The following is a 20,391-nucleotide window of genomic DNA, read 5'->3' on the forward strand; positions in this document are numbered from 1 at the left end:
TCTCCCTCAAAAGGGGATAACAACAATATATGAGTGCCTTAGTTTCCTAATTCCCACTTTTTGTCTTCGTCTTTGCAAATAAGTTCAGCATTGTCAGCATACAGAGTAAGACAGATCTGGTAACCAGGTCCAAAGGACCAATCTTTCCCTAACCAAAAGGACCAGACTATATAGATGCCTACTGTGTAGTAGAACATCAACTTTATTTCAACATTCAACAACTTACACTATCAGAGCTCCCCTGTGTTAGGTCTCCCCAAGCGCAGGGCCACTCTGAGCTTTCTTCCAGTGTTTTTCATACAAACTTTCATTGTCTGACCCGCCTCCTTGCTTCATTTTTATGGCTCTTCCTTCTCTTCCTCCTCTTCCTCCTTGATTTCCCCTTCCACAGCTTTCTGTGCTGGCTTCTGTTCTTTTAAGTGACTGATTCAAAAGAAGGAGGTGAACAACTATCATTCTAGTAAAGTGAACCTTCCCTGTCAGGTATCTTAAAGCTGCTGAGAGCACCTTGAGGAAACAGCCCGAGGTGGGAATGATAAGGACAGAAAAGGTCACAACTCTTCTGACTCTTGTCTACTAGGAGAATATTACCACTACCACACATGCTACAGTGCATGCATTAGGAAGCTAGATAAGGAGTAGATTATCTCCATTTATTTTTCCCCATATACCAACTCAGTCACATTAATGGCATCAGATGAAGTCTTTGCTGGCTGTTGTGTTTCAACAGTTCCTAATCTGCTTGCTACTTAACCACAGTTCCGTAATTTGTGCCTAGAGTACTTGGGAACCCCATGTAACCTCTGATTCAAGATTAACCAGGCTAAGGCCCAGCTAGCATCTGAGTGTGGATGCTTTTAGTATGGCACCGATGTATGTGAAGGAATAAAGACCAGACCTAACAAAGCAATTAGCTTCCCTTTGAAAACGTTAGGAGGCTAAGAGGGGAAGAGATTTGCAAAACTGACCCATTGCTTCTAGCATTAAACCTGGACTACAGCATATATTTAAACCCTTCAGTATGTGCTCAGGGATGGGACTATTTGGGCATGATTAGTAGGGCTTTCAGCTGATGAGTCACATGTCAGAACTGACTGAAAATCTAGGGGGAATTTTGGGTCCAATGACAAGCGGTTTAGCCTGCAGCGACTGACAACCTCCAAGGAGTTTGCTGCTGACTGCTGAGGCTCTCAGAACTTGGACATGATTGCTACAGGCACTAAGGAAGAGGCACTTTCAAGAGAATGAAAAGTTCTGTAGTTTGAAGGCAGGTTTCCAGGGAAAACTAGGTCTCCTAAGAAGAAGGATCAGAGAGCAGGAAGAAAACTGAGAGTCCCTGAGGATGGAGGAAAAGGTCTGAAGGCACAGATACTCTCTCTTTGCAAATCTTACCCTGACTTCAGGGGGAGGACAGCATTGAGCTGATGCTTCTCACACAGGCTTACAAGAATGAATGAAAATGCCATTCAGATCTGAGATCCCTGCACTCTCACAGCAAGTTTATCAAACAGAAGAATAAGACTGACTTCTAGTTTGACTCAACAGAGCTTCTAAGAATACAAGGTGTTCTTTCGTCTACCTTTTACTTTGGTAACCAATAGACCGGCCAAAAACATATGTCCCTTCATCTCTAAAGCTGAATAAGGTTGTGTTTATTTGGTGTTGAGCCAAATTAAAAAAAGAAAGACGAGCCAGGACAGTAAGTGGAATCATTCACTCACCTATAGTCCACAATCCCTGTCCGATTCCGGTCTAGCTTGCGCACTAGTTCCCCAATTTGGACTTGATCCAGTGGGATGTTTGGTTGCTAAGAGGAGAAGAGAAATGCTAGCAAACCTGGGTATTTTTCAGCAGAAAAATCCTCCATATCAGACTGGGGCCTGGCCATCTTTTAATAGATGAACAGATGGCCTGGTGCACAGAGAAAGGGATGGAAAAAATCCAGACTGGTCGTGGGGAGCCAAGTCCACTCTTTTAGGATTAAAATAAGAATTTTTAAAAAAATTTTTTGTAAGAGAGCATCATGGCTGGCTGACCATTGCTACTGGTCCCAAGCACCATGGTGGTTTTGGCAGGAAGAGAAGTCTACTCAGTGTGTAGAGGCAAGGGTTTAAATGCTTCTTTTTCACTTTCCCATAGCAGCAAGAGATAAGTATCTATCAAGATCCTGTATGTCCTATACAACAGCGGACCTTTGTGATATTCTAAAGTTGATCCTTTATCACTGATGCCATCTGCAGTATTTACTGGATATCATAGCATTTCTGTTGGTCTCATTCAGGGCTCAACTTTTGTGATGGGTGAATTTAGCCTTTTAGCCTGAATGACATCACCAGCAAGGCTGGCTGGTGGCTGTGCTGCAGCAGAGGTTTCCCTGGAGCAGTACCCTACCAGAAGAGCACCCTGGCCATGCTTTCAGAGGCACACCTGCATCATGGCTCTCCGGAAGGCTGCCACAGGGATCTTCATGTTTCCGTCTTTGTCAATATTCCTAAAAAAGTCCCAGAGTCGTAGGTTGTGCTCTTTCAAATATTTCTAAAAGAAGCAGAGATAAAACATGGGCATAACCATGAAACAGCCACTGATACCTGCCTCCAGCTCTCCTCTTATTCTTCCATCTGTCACCCTGCCTTTACTAAGCCCATCACAGTGATATATGAGTCCTTAACTCCTTCTGCAGCCACCCTATTGTCAGAATAAAATCCTTTTGTTCAGGTTAATCCCATTCTTCTCAGTTATACCTCCTTCTCCCCCTACCTTGAAATGAGACTCAGTAGTAAACCTGTTCCTTCTGATAATTGCATGTGGTTATTTAATCCTCAGCCCAGCAGCCACTGCTTGGCTGGGCTGTCAAATCCAGAGACAGTCCTCTCCCCCAGATCTCTGATCACTTTAGTTGCTCTTCTCTGAATTCCCTTCTGTTTGAAGGAGGACACATCTGAGTACCATAATAGCTGTTAAAAACTGCAAAGCATGCTCGTGTGAGCATCACTTGCTGTGAAGCACAGCAGCACTGTTTGATGTGAGCTAACAGCCCAAGCTTTTGCTTAAGTTCATCTGAATCCATATCTACAGCAAAGTGTCACCCAATTAGCTAAAAACCTGCACAGCAGCTAAGAAACACAGTGAAGCTGCTAGTACAAAAGTGTTACTTAACTCAGCAATGCTCAAGTGCTTGTGTTGCCTTCCAGCAAGGAGGACAGCACCATCTGCTGCTATCCGTAGAAATTACAGACCTTGAAAAGCTGAGTAATTTATATTTAGGACAATATTTGCTTGTAATATCATATACTACTTTTATGAAGCACAGTTGTCAGTGAAGCTTTCTATGAAAGTCAGCTATCGTAGTGGGCTTGTGATAAGGATGGACACTCATTTGGATCAGACCTGAAATCAATCAGTTTGTTTTACACAGCGAGCAACATCTATTCAGATTCTTTTTTTCCCCAGTGCTCTCAGATCCTAAGGCATTAGCTTCTTAAAATCAAAGGATTTGCTTAGTCAGTCTGCATGGACTGAGATATGTGAACATTGTGACATTCTTTTGAATATACTTTTCTGAAGGAACTTGGCTGAATTTCCCACTTGGAAGAAAGCTTACCCCTTCTAACCGCCATCCTTCCAAGTGCTTGGAGCATGTGTACCGTGTACAGTAGAGCTATGGACCCAGATTCAGTAGCTCACCTGGATCACTTTCATTGGATTTGGATGCTGCTTGGGGATCTTGGCGATACAGCCTTCGACCTCACCATAGATGACATCTAGTTCAGGACGCATTCGACACACCAAATCCAGCAACTTGATGAAAGTTTCATTCACCAACACATTCTGGTACATGGAAGGAAGGAAAGTGCAGCCAGTGTGGATACCCAAAGAACAAGAAGGACTTGTTTGTATTCACAAATCCATCTAAAGTCAACATTAACTATTCTCTCCTAAGGGTGGTGCTTTCTCCTATCACTGCTCTTCACTTTCAGGAATTCTGTGGAGGCCTGACCCTAAATAAGTGTTCTTCTTTCTCTTTTCCCATGTCTGAGACAGAAAAGGGTGTACGAATTTATGTAGAAATTAGCTTAATGCAAGGTAGATATTCATCAGGTAAATGTCTACACCAAAGATCTCTTATGTTAGGTGATTCAAGTGATTCATGTTCATCCCTGAGACAGTTCTAGATGGGTCTCCTCTTCATTCAGTGAAGGTGCAGACCGCAAGTTGAACAGTTAATGGCCAAAATGTGCCATAGAGTTCTGCAAAAATGGAAAAAAAAAAATCATCCAAGGCCTAAAAGGATTAGTATCTCCAGCAATGTAGCTTTATAGCCCAGACAAGAAAGATGCACCTGTCTGGGAAAGGTCTGGGTGTCTCCAGATGAAGAGAACTTTTGGTAAAGCTCTGTTTCATTGTGTAATACTAATAGGATGCTCCAGTCAGCAGTACAAGACCCGACGTTTGTGTTTTCCTAAGAATTTCAAACCAGGTAGTGACAGCTCAGGATTTCAGAGCTCACACTGTGAGTTTTCTCTTTTAGCACTTACAGAATGGGCAGCAGCACAGCATCCTGATTTAGGGTTTGGGGATATTAGAAAGTAAGCTATCAATGCAAATATTATTGATGTCACTGTAATTTATTCTTCTAAATTTAAGTTATGACAGATTTGCCTTTGCCTTGACTGATCTTTTAAAAACATGATTATGGTTTTGTTCATACCCATGATGACAGGGAATTGTTCATGTATTATGTTAGTTTATAATATACTTAATTGCTGGAAATTTCAAGGCAGTTCAGGAAATTCATGAAAGCTTCTGTTTTCTGTCATTGCGGGAAGTTCCCAAGGCATCAAGCACCATAATTTTTCTCAAAGGTTATTTACAAAGTCTCCCAATGCATTCTTATAGCTTCTTTTTAGAAGCTTAAGATCCACCGTTCATTCTTTAAAAGTCAAGATAAGCATTTACCACTGGGAAAAGGGGCAGAAGAGGCTTTTGTTTATGTCTTCCCTTTAGTTTCCTGTAAAAGATTAAAACCTTTACTAATTTTTAAAGGTTTAAGACAGTGTAAGATCTTTGGAGCTATACATTTGCAAATACTCTGAATTGAAATGCAAGACTCCCTACATTACATGTGGAATGAAGTCTGTCAGACAGATTACATGTTTGCCTACAACCATTTGATTGGGATACCAAAATGTCATTGCGAATTTATGCCATTGACCATTTATCTTGTGAAATGCCAGGTAATTTAGACTTTTTCAAGGGTGAGGTGAAGAGAGCATCTGTTAACCCTAAAAAGCAGAAATTCATAGTGAGATTTAGGTTGGATTGAAGATTCTTAATGTTAATTAACTCCTTGCCTCAGAATTTCTTGAGTGCCTCCTTTTAAATAAATGCATTTCAATAATTTCTTTAATTTCTCAGAATTTAGCTAAAATACATTACTCTTTCCAAGTTTATGAATTGTTTAGATTATTAGTAATAAAACTAGCAGAACCATGTATACTGTAATGAAGTCCTTTACTCCCACATGGCCCATTTTAGTTTTCCTTTGCAGAATGAGGCCTGACTCCTTGCAGACTGGGCAAATAATTCTCTTTGATCTTAATTTATGCAGGAAAAATTGTCTGCCCTAGAGGAACGCCTGTTCTTTAGATGATCTCTGTTGAAAGCCCTCAATACTCTCAGGAAAGACTATAGATGAATATTATTTATTCTGCTTTGTTTTAGTTTCTTTCTTTAATACAGTAACCAAAGGACAAAGACACACATGCAGATGGAACTTAGATACAACCCATTACGCTGAGTCTCCAAAACTGCCCGTGAACTTTTTTTTTAGCTTGTTTCAAGTGTGAACGTATTACTTACGTTCCAAGTCCCAAACCTAATCTTTGTGAAAATGCTCTTTCCTTTAATCACGGTGCTTCCAAAGGTGGACGGAGGGCCCTGAGGCCACTGACACCTTCTGTAACTGCTCCCATGAAGCACCAGTGCATTGATAGGAGGGCCAGGAGTGGACCGATGTGTGCCCAGGTCTCTCCCTAGTGTCGGTCTGCAGTGCAATCCCTGCCCTCATGCAGGAGCTCAGAAGCATTTCTATGTCTCCCATTTTAGAAGCAGCACATGAGGTTACAACAATATGTGTTGTGCTCCTGGCATACTAAGATTTGGCCTCTTTGATTTTTGTTTCCTTCCACACCAGCCTTTTAATGTTGGGGTTTGGGTTTTTTTTGGTTTTGCGTTTTTGTTTTTTTGTTTTTTTAAATAACATTGCTTTGCTTTCAATGCCTTGAAGCATCCATCTTTTTCTACTCCTCATACATACTGACAAGGTATCAAAGCACTTCACAGTATCTAGCATCTTAGGCTACCCTGGAGGGAGACAGCTCCGGGGATGAAGAGAATTTATCCTCCAGTGGGAATTCACTCCTTGTTCTTGTTCTGCTGTTGCAAAATGGAAGGGAGTGACATGCGATGATACTACAGGCACCTCTCAAGAGCTAAACCAAAGTGCTATAATTTCCATGTGGCTTCTAGAAGGGCTGTCAAATAGTAGCCTCTTTTTATTAATGGCTGTGCATAAATGATACAAACAGCAAGTCTCAAAACAGTTTTGGAAGGAGGCAGCTCTGTGATCCACCCAGTTCCTAAAAATGTGTAGTGTATGGTCCTGGAGGCTTTCCAGCACATAAGCTCTTACTGAAATGTTGATCTCCTCCATCATGGATTTGGGGTTCTTCCTGACAGATGTGAGTAGTATAGTGGCACCTTCCATGGTCAGGGGGTTACTGGCCATCTGTGGAAGAAGAGACATAGATCCAGACTTGGTGAGAATGAGGATTTCATGCCTGGCAGAAGGCATGCTGTAACCTCAAGGATGATCCTTTCTTCCCATTTTTCAGCAGGGCTGTGGAGTAACTGTGGTCCCTTTCTATGGGTTTGTCTGTTATCTCACCATCTCTTGTCTCTGTCCCACTAAACTCTGCAATGCAACTTCCCAGTGGAGTTGCCTTCTCAGCTTCTGTGTGAAATTCTACATATCAGGTCCCTTACATCTGTCATGCAGGAGTATGTGGTGTGGACCATGTTCAGCCATGTGATGGGGAGAGGCTGAGACAATGGGCTGCATTTGAATGTGTGCTTGCTCGTAGGATCCCTCTGGATGGGGGTATGCCCCTTGGGACATTTCCCATACCCTTGATGCCTCTTGGCAGCACAGCAGATCAGAGCTCAGGCTGATCGGCTGCCTCTGGCCTACAAGGTCCACGTATCTGGTGTTATGGGGTTGGCATTGCCATGTGCATCTGTTAGTGTGTGAACATCACCTCTCCCCCACCTTGGACTTCATGTGCAGTCCCCACTCCTGCTATTTGAAAGAAAACTTTCTTGGTTAACACTGGCCAGCAGAAGACATGTCCTCCTTTAAGTCCTTTATGTTATCAACTCCTAATACAATCTGTGCAGCTACAGAGAGAGGAATGCCTTGGTGTTAGCTAGTGACCTTATCTCAAGTCAGGTTAAGAGCAAGGCAGACAGACACATTTTTTTACATCATCTAAAGCAGCAGTCATAAAGACTTGTGTGGTTGCAGTGATTTACAAGGACAGAGGTGTCCAAAGATAGGCCTACATGAACAGCTTTAAAGATGCACCTCAACCACCGTGCTGCCTTTTGCAGGCTCTCAGGATGGTTATGTTAGATCTAGCTGAGAATGCAGCTTGTAAGCAAGCTGACTTTTCTGAGCTGAATTCCTAGAGAATGATCGTGGATTGAGAAGACATGCTAGCTCTCAACCCTAACCTCTGAAGCCAGCTTGGCTGGTCGTTCAGTTTTGCCCTTTCCAGGATTATTGATCTCTAGCTTACTAGAAGGCAGTTTTGGCTTTCTTCTTCTAGGGCTTGATAATACTCCTCTCCTTTAGGTAGTGCTGTGGCATTGCCCTGATGTGGCAATGACAGTTTATCCCATGTTTGAATAAATTTTTAGCAAATTATTAACACACTGAGAAAGACACACTCTTGCCTACCTGCAACTTCAGTGTGAACCTCTGCCTTAGGTTGAAATGCATATTACATGTACCTGTGTACCTTCACAACTACATTTTATGTATATATGCAGACCTGTTGATTGCCTAGGCTCTCTGCTAGACATGTTGAATGCCTAGGTTCTCACTTGACTGAGACTAGACATGACAACAATCAACCACTTTGAGGTGATAATAGGTGTGAAGTTATGCCAAGCCAGCCCCCTGGGAGATTTTTTGGGGGGAACAGTGCAATTTAGTTGCCCTGGAAGGAATTAATGGGTTAGAATTTCCTTCTGCTCTGCTCACCTTCAACCCACAGCAATACTAATTTCCTCCAGTTCTAGCTCAGACAGTTCACCTCTGTCTTCTGCCCCTCCTGATTCAGATTTTTCTACTCCCTCCATTTATTCCTCCAGCCCTGCCTTGGCTTTATTTTACCTTTAGGATTTTGAGTTTTCCATTGACTTCAAGGCCCCTGCAGAGCTTCTTGGCTCCCTCGTCGTTGATCTGGTTGTTGCTGATGTCCAGGTGAACCAGCATGTTATTGACTTTGAGAGCTTCTCCTAGGGCCAGTGCTCCCTCGTTGCCAATGCCATTCCAAGAAAGGTTGAGTATTTTCAGTGCACCATTGCCCTCCAGGGAGAGAAGAGGGATCTTAGCTACTGCATGCCCATCTTTTGTACCACTCTGCCCTTTCTTGCCTGGCTGAGACAGGAGCACTTCTCAAGTCACACTCAGGAGCCCCAATGAATCCAACATTTCTGCAATGTCACCAGGGTCTCTCCATCCACGTAAGTCACCAGACCTACTCACTGCTTTAGTCTTTCTCCTGGCACTGACTGCCACTGTCAGTAGAATGAACCTTGCTAGAGCTACTGAATCCTGCTCAGACCTCAGGGATGTGAGTTCCCAATCAGTGTTTCAACGAGCTTCTGGTAATAATCACTGTGAAGGGTATCACAAAACAGGGGGCGTTCCTACCCTGAGACCTGTGCCCAGTGCTACTGTCCCCTTCCTCCTCAGGTGGTTCCAGCTCAGGTCCAGAATCTCCAGTGCTGTGTTGCTGGCTAGGAGAGAGAAACTGAGATGTGAGCTCATGAAGAGTGGTCTGGATACAGCTGCTGACCCACTTAGGGACTAAGGGAAAGTTTGCTGGGGGTTCAGCAACAGCCTTCACTGATTGCAGTAGGAGGAACCTGTACCTACAGAGTCTTTGCTGTCCAGAGCACCCAAAGAACAGAGAATGGGCTGTTGATCACAAGCAGAAAGGGAGCACAGTTTTTTTTCTGGCTTAATCAAAGAAAAAGTTGTGAAGGAGGAAGATAGAGAGAGGGAGGATTTCTTATATTAATAGACACTGTTTTTCTCACTGTGAAAAATGGCTGGCTTCTCCTTGCCACATCTAAAATATCAAGATTCACTCTGCCTATGTTTGATTAGCAGAAGAGAGGAATGTGCCCAGCTGTATATGTGCCAGTGCCAATTCACATGCATAGCACACCTCACGGTGTAAGTTCTACTTAGAGCAGGGTATGTGCGAATTCATCTGTGTCTACTCTGACACTGGGAGGTGTAGGACTTGCTGCCAACACTTGCTTTTCATTCTCAGAAAGAATTTCTCATCCAGATTTGTCATGGATGGAGGTTGGATGGAGGCAGATGGTGAGTTTAGCTGACTTAAAAATATTCCTTTAAGAAACAAAACAGAAAAGTAACAGATTCTGCAGTAATCTCTGCTGCTCCTGCCTCAAGTGAGCTGGAAGGAGAGAAGAGCTGTAAGACCTTTGATTTTGGAGAGGCTTTTTTCTGGGCTAGGAAATTCACAAGTTTTAGTACTGATCTCTGTGTTGCCTGCAGGCTTGTCCAAGGCAGGGGCACAGTGCCTTGTCCTCACTGCAGTTTTAATTGATCCATCTTTCAAAGACATGGACTGTAATTAGAAAGAGAAACATTTCAGTGGAAATAGTCAACCAGGAGAAGGAAAGAGTTAATTAAACTGAAGGCACTGTGTTACTGAAATGCTCAAGGAACACTGAATGCTCATAGCACATGCTTGTGGCCATTATGGTCGCAGGCATGTTGGACATACTGAGGGAAGAAGAGCTGTCAGATATTCATGCAAGTCTTTCCCAGTGCACTAATAGCACCTGAGATTACTGAAAGACTGTAACTGTTTTGTTTGCTTTCTCTCTCCTAGCACACGCTGGATCTCACTTTGTCTGAACAGATAAATTAGGCAGCTGAATTTTATTTCTTCCTGATCTGTTTCCCTCGTTGCTTGCTGTGCAATGGCTCAAACCATTAAGAAAAATTGAAATCACTCCTAAACTTTGTAATCAAAAGCTTAAAACAAACAACAGTTCTGATCCTATTAGATTTTAGTAAAATGTAATTTTCTGCTTTATAGTCCCTGAGGGACTTCTCTTTCAGCTCCTTTCCCTCTGACATGGACTGCTGTTACTGTGGTTTCTCATCCTGCGTTTGTGTTCTGATACATTAGTCATAGTTGCCAGAGTCACCTGTGGTGATGAGGGTGAGCCTGTGGACCATGCAGGAAGCTCTAAATCTGGGCACCCTGTCTTTTGTACTACCCACCAGGTCATAGGGCATATTTGCTGGAGAAGGAAATACGTGTTCACTGTGCTGACACCATCCTCGCTTTGCGGGAGTTACCGCAATTAAGTTACCAAGCATCTGTCCCAGGAGCTGTCCTCCCTTCTCAGAGAACTCATTGTGGCTGAGGTCCAGCTCCTTCACTTGGTAATTGCCCTGCAGAGACAAATGTGCAGAGACAATGAGATCTTCCAGCCAGCTGCAGCCAGATGCCATGCCAAGGCCCCCACAGGAGGATGAAACAGAGGGATATCAGACACACTGAAATCTTCAGTGCATGGGAGATCATCAGCATGGAGATTGCGGCACTGCGTGTCCCAAAACAAAGCTTTGTCAGGCATATAACATCACAGTGATTATCCTAAAACAGCAAAAGCAATGGGACTTTGGGTTGTGCAAACTTCCCTCACACAGTTCACGTCTGGCCTGCAACACATCCTGCAGCTCTGTTCCTGCCCCTGTTTCACTCCCACCATTGTACCCTGATCAAGAGCACTTTCTGATATCAGGTCAAGGCCTTGCTTCAGGGCAGCTTCTGGTGGTGCCAGCTGATGCAAAGGCTTTGAGACAGGAACTAATCAGAGAAGTCAAGTGTCTTTTTTTTACTGGAGATTTGAAAAAATGATATGAAGTTGGATTACTTATGCTTCTTGAAAATTTTTTGTCACCCAGATGTTGTTCTGTTGTTCTGTTACACAGTCCTGAAGGTTTGTTTCTCAGCCAGACTCGCACAGCTGTCCTGAGAAAATGTTAACACAGTCCATCCTGCTCTGCGTCCTCCCAGCCTCTGTCATTTCTGAAGTAAGCAAGAGGCAATCGGCAGAATTATGCCAGGAAATCATATGAGTATTTCCAAGTGAAATCATGCCAAGTGAGTAGCAGCTTCAAGATGAGGAGTCTGTTACACAGCCAGGGCTGCAAATGACCTTGGATTTCAGGTAACTCACCATTAATGCCTCAGCAAAGTATGCTGCAGTCTCCTCTCCAAAGTTGTTTCCTGGGGAAGAAAAGTGTATTAACAGTGTGCTGATCTCTCCCTTGGTGCTGTGCTGGGGTCTGCAGGAAGCTGTGCTTTTAGGTGGAACCTCCAGTTAATCATGGCCCATATCTGGCTGTAAAGAAGTTAGTCACTATTCCACTTTGCTCCATAGAGTAGAGTTACTCCAAGATGTGGGAGCCACTCCAGCAATTATCTAAGTTTCTCATAAAGGACTGGTTTTCAGAGGTGCTGGAGGTTGAGCAGGCCAGATATTTAATCACATCACTATAAATCTAGATTTCCACTGTTACTCTGGGTTCCTGTCAGAGACATAGCTGAGAGATTGATTTTGCCCATAGTCTGACTAATATTCTCAGGATGAGAGACCAGAATGAAACACATGTTATTTCACTTCCACTGCCATTGTTGTTTGGGTGCATACAGCCCACCTGAGAGCTGAAGAGTGTGGAGGTAGGACATGTTATCCAAAAGCAAACTGGCAAAGGCTTCAGCTCCTGCTGTGTCTAGGTGGTTATTGGACATGTTCTGGAAGGAGAGAAGGGAGGTTAAGAAGGATGAGTGCAAAGAATGAACCAGCTCTATTGTCTTCTTAATGCCCAAGATATCAAGGGAATAATGCAAGATGAGCAATATGAGAAATGTCATGTGATTTATAGGTGGGTTTAACCCTGTATCCTTCCTAACAGGAATAAAGCCCTAGAGCCATCAGTTTCACATGAGTCTTTGTCTTCAGTGAACCAAGAGGCATTTGGCCAAGAATCTTTTATTCCAGTGTAACACAGATCCCATGGCCTATCAAAATGCATTTTGTATACCCCAGTTTCAGATGAAGGAACCAGTTCATATCTGGAGGTTTTGCATTATTCCCTTATGCTCTTTAGAAAAGTTTCCCCATGTCATATCGGAGAATGAAAGTTCCTGACCAAAACATTTTTTCCATTGGCTAAGCATGAACTGGAAAGACTTAGTTATGGTAATTATTGTCACATCTGCTAATGAAGAGAACAGTTCCAGACTCACCAGACTGCCATCACATGCACACTTCTGCATTTCAGAAGCTTGTACTTTTTAAAAGTAGAGCAGCATAAAATATCATGACTTTCAGAATGTGAATGATTTTGCATGGGAACAATGATTATTTGGTTAAAATCATAATGGAATGAATTGTTTTTCTTTCAGATGATTGAACTTGGTGAGCAATAATTTTGGCTACAAACTACGCCAGATTGGGTACCAGTTCTTGAAGGGAGGAATTCTCTCGTAGCATCTCTGTTATGCATATGGCTCCTTCTGCCAGAATGCAGTTGTCTTCCAACTCTAGATGGGTGACGGTTGCGTTGGACTGGGAAGACACAAAGGTAAACAAAGACACACAAAAAACTGCTGAAAAGTTAATGAAGGGGATAGTTTCCTCAGTTCAACAGACACTGGACACAGACACTGGGAATTGGCATACAAAAGAGATGGTTTTTTGGAGATGTTTTGAGCAGGTAGGACTTTCTGTTGCTTTCTGCCAGCCTGGAGACCCAGGTTCAGATCCAAGCTCCAATTCAGGCATCTTCAGCCTATCCATTGCTGAGTGTAGCACATCTCTATGCAGAAGCCAGAGTTGGGGATACCAGTCCCTCCAGCCCTACCTCTGGCCCTGGAGGGATTAGGAGCACTGGGGACTTGTGTCCCATGGAAGAGCATCAGTTTGCTCTTGGGGGTAACTCCAGCAAAGGCCAGCAGTTGCCACACAAGACTTTCCTGTGCAGGGGATTAGAAACATTAGGGATGCTCAGAGCTCCTGTGGGGAAGATACATGACTTTTTCTCCCACACTGTGTATTCAGTGATGGCTTCCAGGCCGGAGAGAGGCCTAAAATGTCTATTGTTCTTGAGAACAGTGGCCCCACTCTTACTGGCTACTCACCACCAAAGCAATAGCAATGGCTTTGACACCTTTGGGTCCTAGACCATGATGGTTCAGGTTTATGTAAGGCTTGGCCAAGTTCTGAATAAAGTGTGAGACAGGCACCACCTCCATCAGCCTGCATGCTTCCAAGTACAGCTCTGCGCCTGTAATGCCCACAAAAGCCTTCTCAGGATCTACAGAGAAAAAGTATATTGATGAGTGGTGCATTCAGTGTCCTCTCTCCTCTTTTAAATAAATTAAGTAACTTAATAAAATTAAGTAACACTATGCAATGACAGTAGCGTTTTACTATTAAAGGGTTATTGTCCCTTGGTTGTCCCCATCCCTTTATCCCAGACATCCAAGGGTTAATGTATTCTCCTTGCTTCTCCATCTGGCATCCAGTGACTTGCTGCAGCTCTCACCAGTCTGCAATGTGACTAAACCTTTCTTGGTGTAATTGAGAATTCTTGACATCAGGCAAAAACATTTTCATCCTTTTTTTTTTCTTTTAATTTTAATTGAAGCACACAGCTGATATTGCCAGCAGAGCTAGGGCAGCTCAGAACATTTTGGCTTACAACCAGCAGAAAGAATCCCAGCATTCTCATCTTGGCCATTGGGTGTTGTTGACACAGCTGCAGTGAGACATACCAGTGCAGCTGGCGGCTGTATTTCCACAAAAACCTGTCATTTGGAATTCCTTCATCAAACCCCATACTTAGAGCTCATATTTCTCCATGTTCTTATATGCATTCAATGGTCTGACCTCAAGACAAATTCCCCTCTCATCAAAGCCATTTTCCAGTTCAATCTGAGGCCTCTAACAAAACAGTCTTTTGTTCTTGCATTCTTATGGCTTTTGATTTTCCTTCCATTTATAACAAGTTTAAAAGTTCTCATCCTAAATTATGGACAAATCCTACTCTTACAAAAATGACTGTGAGACTTGTTTAGCCAGAGGACTGACTTCATCAGGCAGAAGATGGTAGGAGAGCCACCAGAAAAGTCTAGGACAGTTGTGGCAAACCTATGGTACACAGACTGCAATTGCTATGCAGTGTTTCATCAGGAGCACACAAACAAGGCCTCAGTCCCATCCCTGGTTTCTGCTACCTGCTCCTGCTCCCTAAGCAGTGGGCTGCTCCAGTGGTGTTGGTTATTAAGGACTAGAGGAGAGAAGAAGGAACAAAGGAATAGCCATGGTGGTTAGAAAGCAGGTGAAGGAAATGCTTGACATCAAAGGGAGAGCTCTTAGAGGGAAATTCTCCCCCACCCCCACCCCCGGCTTTATCAATCGCCAGATTACATGTGGTTGTCAGGACCCTGGCAGGGTTGTGTCCTTGGTCTCTATTTTGGATACATACCAGTTGGTAGGTACAGTTCTGTAAGGGGAAAGGCTAGTGAGGGCAGATGGTCAGAAAACACTCACCTTCAACCTCTAGGTCAGTGTCAGAGCCTTGTGTGGCCTTCTCTGCTGAGGTGTCAGCCAGCGACACTGACTCCGGAGACTCACTGATTTTGGACGTCTCTTCATTCTGGTCTGCCATGAAACCAAAAAGATTCATTTTGTCAATGCAAGCCCAGCAGAGATGTGACGCCTTGGATGTGATAGACCTCCCACTGCTCTCGCTGAAGCCTGCCCCCCTCTTCAACACGCTGCGGAGGTACTCCCTCCCCAGCCCTGCTTCGTGCCCACCGCTCTCTGTGCATTGTACACATGCAGTGCTGGCGCTGGCGTGGGGATAAACTCACTCTGGGGCTGCAGATCTACAGACCGGCCGTGGCTTGGCAGCTTTTGGAAAGAGCCCTCCCCAAATTCTGTAGCCCATGTGCGGGGCATTCACAGTTCTCCTGCATTAGGTCTTCGTTCCCTCATGAGCTGCCTTTCTCCCCTTTCTCAATTTCTGAGCCCACCAGGCAAAGTGAATTTCCCCCTCTTCATCCCATTTCCCCGCAAACCTACAAGCCAAACCCATGCCAGTTCTTCCTAGTTCTCCTGAACTGATTCACACTTTCCCAGGCACAGACAGGACACTGTTGACTGACTTTGCGATCAGACTGGGAATGCTTGGTAGTACTCTTCAAGCATGGCAGAAAAGAAAGCATCTGAATGCTATTGTATATTGGAACTGAGTGTAACTAGACCCACTGGAAGTGAAACAGCTTCTCTTGCCCGCAATTCATAATTTATTTTATAGTTAGAGAGAAAGAGAATTTGGAAAATTCCTTTCTAAGAGGAATAAATGCATAAAAAAAAAAGAGTAATTTTGCCAAAATAATTTCTGGCTAATAATATAATACATATTTTTTTCCTATTCTGAATCTTGCTTTTCATTCCCTGTCACTGCTTTTACTACCTTCTTCCCTTACTCCTTATTTCCCTTTAGAGCTCCAGGGTATTGACCTGTAATTTTATACCTTTCTTGGGTGTCACTTAGCATCGATGTGTGACGTGGAGCTTGCAGTTTGCCTGTTCATTCAGACCTATGTGAGGGAAAGACTGGCCAGCTGGCACCCACATCACCGCATTTCAACCAGCCCTGCAGCTGCAGCTCCTTCATTAAGACCTTTTCCTTCTGCCAGACTTTGTTTGTTCAAATGATGGGTTTACTTGCATTACTTCAGTGCAAGAAAGACAAAGGAAAGGGTAAAAATAGGTCTAAATTTCACATAAAGAACTCACGAGACAAGTAGAACCAAAGATTTGGGACATTATGACAGTACCCACTGATCCTCTTTGCTTAATGGCTCTACAATGCTAGACATTCTGATAAAAATAAACTTCCAACTCTGTGGAACAGACTGTTATACAAAACCCATCCAGACTGCATCATCCCTCGATAACATGGCTGTCATGTGCCCAGTACATCAGCCAGTCCTGCAGTGTGTGGACTGAGCCTTCTGAGGTAGATCCAGAAGTGGTCCCTGCATCCCTGTGGAGCTGTGGAAGTTAGCACTGATACAGATGATAATACTGTTATTCAAGCAGAAATTTGAAAAGCATTGAATCATGATTAATGGTGTTAAAACCAATGCAATGGAAAGTGATGGGTCTGGGGACTCCTTTATCACCTTTCCCCAGGTGTTGGGGCTGCAGACACAGCTTTCTGGTCAGCCTGCCTCATGCATGGCTGGTACCAGTCACAAACCAGGAGCTAAGAGGGGAGTTGACTCCATGGTTTGCTGTATGACTTGTGAGGGAATGCATCCAGATAACTGCAAATCCCTTCTCTCATGCTAGGTTAACAATGCCTATTCTCTGGGGACGTTGCTTTATATTCTCCCCTCATTTATGTTGTACAAATAGTCGATAAATCACACTAGCAATTTATACTTCAATAGGTCTCTGGATCAGAGAAAATGTTTGTTTTTTCCCTAGCATTGCAACAAGGTCCTAGTTCGTGACGCTAAATTAATGAAGTGGTCTCTCTTAGAATCACTAGTGATAGATGTAAAGGTCAGATGAAGATTTTAATAAATTGTTCTCCTTCTCTGCCAGGATAAAATCTAATTGATATATACTAAGGAATTTCAGCTGTGAAAGGAAGCTACCAAGGTTGTCCTCACTTCTTTCATTCTGAATGTCTGACATAAGAAATACACCAGAGTAACAGCTCAGCTGGGGCAACTCATAAAATGGAACATAGAATTTTGCAGTATGGAGACAAAATGATACTAATGTAAATGCTCAGATATAAGCATTTTTTTTACATTCTGTAAGGAATTAGTTAATTTGGTGATGTGTCAAACTATATAATTATACTAACTTGGGAGTATTAAGTGTTGAAGGAATTTATGAGGAAACAGCTACGAGATGTGATTTTGTATCTAAGCAAAGTCTAAGCAAAGTATTTAGGAATTAATATTCTAAATGTTGTCATTTATTGAAAAATTGAGAAATTAATTTTATTGTGGTTTGGAAAAAAAATGTGTGTGCCTTAGCTTGGTCATCTAGTCAAGGGTATCAAATCTTTATCTCCTATTTTAAGTCATGCCACTGTGGATATCAAAAGACTTCTAGAGAAATTATAAAAAAATAAATAAAAATATATAAATAAAATAGAGATTTTTTTTTCTCCATCCTAATATAAATTATTTAGACCAAGAAAAAAGCAAAACAACCAGACATTTTGACAACATTTTGCCTCTGAAATAGGGTAGGATTAACAATTATACCATTCTCCTTGCTGCTACTGTCAGTCAAATTCAACCAGCATTTTAGCCACAATTATTTAAGCCAATATGTAAAGAAAAATGACAACCAACTATTAACTGACCAGGTATTTCCTAGTGATAATATTTTTTAAGTTAATACTTAAACTGTCAAAAACTCATGAGAAATACTAATTTTAATATAATCATTTGGGCTTGATAGCAGGTAATTAATTTTTTCAGATCCCACTTAAGGAGTGAAAGTTTCAAGAGTTCATAGCTGAGAACAGCAACCTTGTTTACAGAGAAGCTAGCTAAAAGGGACTAATCCCAAATAGGCAATAAATTATTACTGCTGGATCAGAAAATCCCCCAGAGCTACCTTTACAGAAAAATAAGAAAGGATATTTAGACAAATGTTATTTTGAAGCAATGGAAAATATTTGATAAAGGATCTCGTCTATTAGAGCAACCATTAGGGGAAATTATTATGTAACACTTCATAAATTGCATTATACTCTACTTAAATACAGAAAAACAAGAACCAAGGAGAGAAGTTGTCCCACATACCTGACCCTTACAGTAATTGCATTATGAAGGAAAATAAGAAATTAATTTCTAATGACTAAGTGACAGGCCAAAGTAGTCTTTGAACTTTGAGAGGAACCGTTACGCTAAGCTAGCAAGTCAGGCCAAAATGCTGCGAGCAGACCCGGTGCCTGACTCTGCTGTGTACAAGCACAGCCTGACAGCAGCAGGTTCAGAAAATTCTTCTGCCCTTCACGTCCTGCCTGTCCTTCTGGGCGACGGAGGGCTCAAACAGGATCTGGTCTCACAAGGTGCTGAGCTCCAACATCTCCTGCGGGCATTAGGGGCAGCTGGGTGGAGCTGCCTGCAAGCTGGTACTGGCAAGCCCTCTTCTGACGCATTTTGTTTTTTCCAAGCTGCTCCTGGGTGGCAGTTCCTGTCTGTGGGCACTGGCACCCTGGATCCCCGTTCACCACCATTCTCCTTATTGCTGCCTGGCCTCGGGAAGGGAAGCCTTCCCACCTGGTGATCAGCCTGCTGCGACAGTAGTCCCTCTTGGGTGCTGGCAATTTTCCTTTGGCCATTTCTGACTATTTTTGAAGTGAGTTTGCTGTTAGCTAAACACCGCACCTGCATCCTCCTCGGACTCATTCTCCATGTCACCACCAGCAAGCAGTGGGTTCATTTGCTTTTTCTCTTCTGTAAATGAGGAGTTCACGGCCACTTCCTAGACCCTGTAAGTTCCTCAAACCTACACAGAAAAAGCGCAGCTGCTTGGCTACCATTAAAACATCTCCAGGACGAATGGTGCCACTTGTAAGATCTGTGTTCTTGATTTATACTGCTTACGAATGGGAGAATCCCTTTTCCCGTTTGCAGGGGCTGGCCGGATGTCATGAAAAAGCCCTGTGGAGCCTGCGGCCACCCTGTCCCCCTGACCTACCACCACTACCTTCTGTGACCTCACCTGCACCTTCTGACTCCAAGGGGTGACATTCAGTGCTGGAAACCCTGTTGCTGTGGGATCCCATTGTGTCCTGATAACTGAGAAGAGAACAGCTGCAGTTTTGGCTGAGAAACCCCCACCCCCCCGTATTAGAGAGCCATGCCAGGCTGCTGGTAAGAGTTCTCCTCTCCTCTGAGTTTGTATTCCAGTTTGTACAATTTCATGAGAAAGCCAGACTGTGGCAGTTGTAGTCTTAAAGGAGACAAGGATAGAAAGAGTGTATTCGCCTTACTAGTCCTGAACAGATTCAGACTTCCCTACTGCTGAATTCCCGGTATGTTTGGTAATAAAGTGTGGCTTGTAAACAGGTCAGCACTTAAGGGGGCCTCAAATCAAGTACTCATTCATCCCACCAATTACTGATGGTGGTGCCAAAATTGGTTCAGTGCTTATTATTTTACATAATTTATACCAAGGACTTTGTGACCTTTCTGAAAGGGAGGGGGTTTTAACCAAAACTGTAACAGAAGAGGCTTTCTGATAAAGGTTGAGCAGAACTAATATGTACATTTAGAAATCTTACCGTTATGGGTGATGCTCAGTGAACATAATCACTCATACAGATTTTGAAGTTTAGGTAGCCTATGCAGTGTAATATGGGCTATACAGACAAGAAGAAAAAGTCCATTTCCCCAAGGATAGGGTACTTTTAGTGGTTTTATTCCCCTAGGTTCTACAAAAATCTCTCAAGTAGTCCAGTCATTCAAGACCATGGTAGGGTTATATTTGGATACAGAACAAAATGCCGCAAAAGCCAGTGGAAGCTTTGACCCTGAAGCAGATGACCATTGTCAGCTTTGATTTTATTGCCAAAGTTTGTAAATATTTTTTTCTAGTGTAGGCCAAACAACTGCGGCTGTCCGGATACTTGCTTGTTTGTGGCACCAGCTAACATTCTTCTCTGATTTCAGTCTGATTATCCTGATGTGGGTTGTGTCTGAAGATACTTTCTTAGATCTTTCCTTTTAAAGAACAGCCTTATTTTAAATGCCCCAGTCATCAGCCCTTAATGTTGCAGATCCTTACTCTGGAGAACACCCTCCATTTTCTCATTAGAAACCAAAGATGGTTTCCGGAGTTTGCTTACTGCAGCGGGATATGGGAGACCACAGTCCAGTTCTGCGCTTTGCCAGAGACATCTGTGGGATTGGAGACAAGTCACTGCATCTGTGGTCT

The 20,391-nt window shown here is 43.1% G+C and overlaps 1 protein-coding gene across 1 annotated transcript; it reads right to left on the bottom strand.

Moving 5' to 3' along the window:
• Positions 1–309: 309 nt before the first annotated feature.
• On the bottom strand, positions 310–19,240 carry LRRC74A (leucine rich repeat containing 74A). Its single transcript, XM_075031086.1, has 14 exons — positions 19,177–19,240; positions 14,959–15,069; positions 13,545–13,720; positions 12,865–12,972; positions 12,059–12,155; positions 11,578–11,627; positions 10,705–10,786; positions 8,999–9,084; positions 8,456–8,650; positions 6,692–6,787; positions 3,685–3,828; positions 2,428–2,535; positions 1,722–1,807; positions 310–423 (listed from the first exon to the last, which is right to left on the bottom strand). The coding sequence occupies exons 1-14, from the start codon at positions 19,238–19,240 to the stop codon at positions 339–341; spliced, it is 1,488 nt and encodes a 495-aa protein (XP_074887187.1). The 3' UTR covers positions 310–338.
• Between the last annotated feature and the right edge of the window lie 1,151 nt (positions 19,241–20,391).

Source organism: Buteo buteo, chromosome 6 (genome assembly GCF_964188355.1).
Source record: "Buteo buteo chromosome 6, bButBut1.hap1.1, whole genome shotgun sequence".
Classification (NCBI taxonomy): Eukaryota; Metazoa; Chordata; class Aves; order Accipitriformes; family Accipitridae; genus Buteo; species Buteo buteo.

What these genes read in the sequence shown, in the direction of transcription:
- LRRC74A (XM_075031086.1), bottom strand. Translation starts at nt 19,240, where the DNA reads ATGGGATCCCACAGCAACAGGGTTTCCAGCACTGAATGTCACCCCTTG. An exon ending in TGGAGGAGATCAACATTTCA is followed by an intron (nt 3,829 to 6,691) that starts GTAAGAGCTTAT and finishes TCCATGTACCAG; the next exon opens with AATGTGTTGGTGAATGAAAC. An exon ending in TCCGGAGAGCCATGATGCAG is followed by an intron (nt 1,808 to 2,427) that starts GTGTGCCTCTGA and finishes TTCTCCTCTTAG; the next exon opens with CAACCAAACATCCCACTGGA.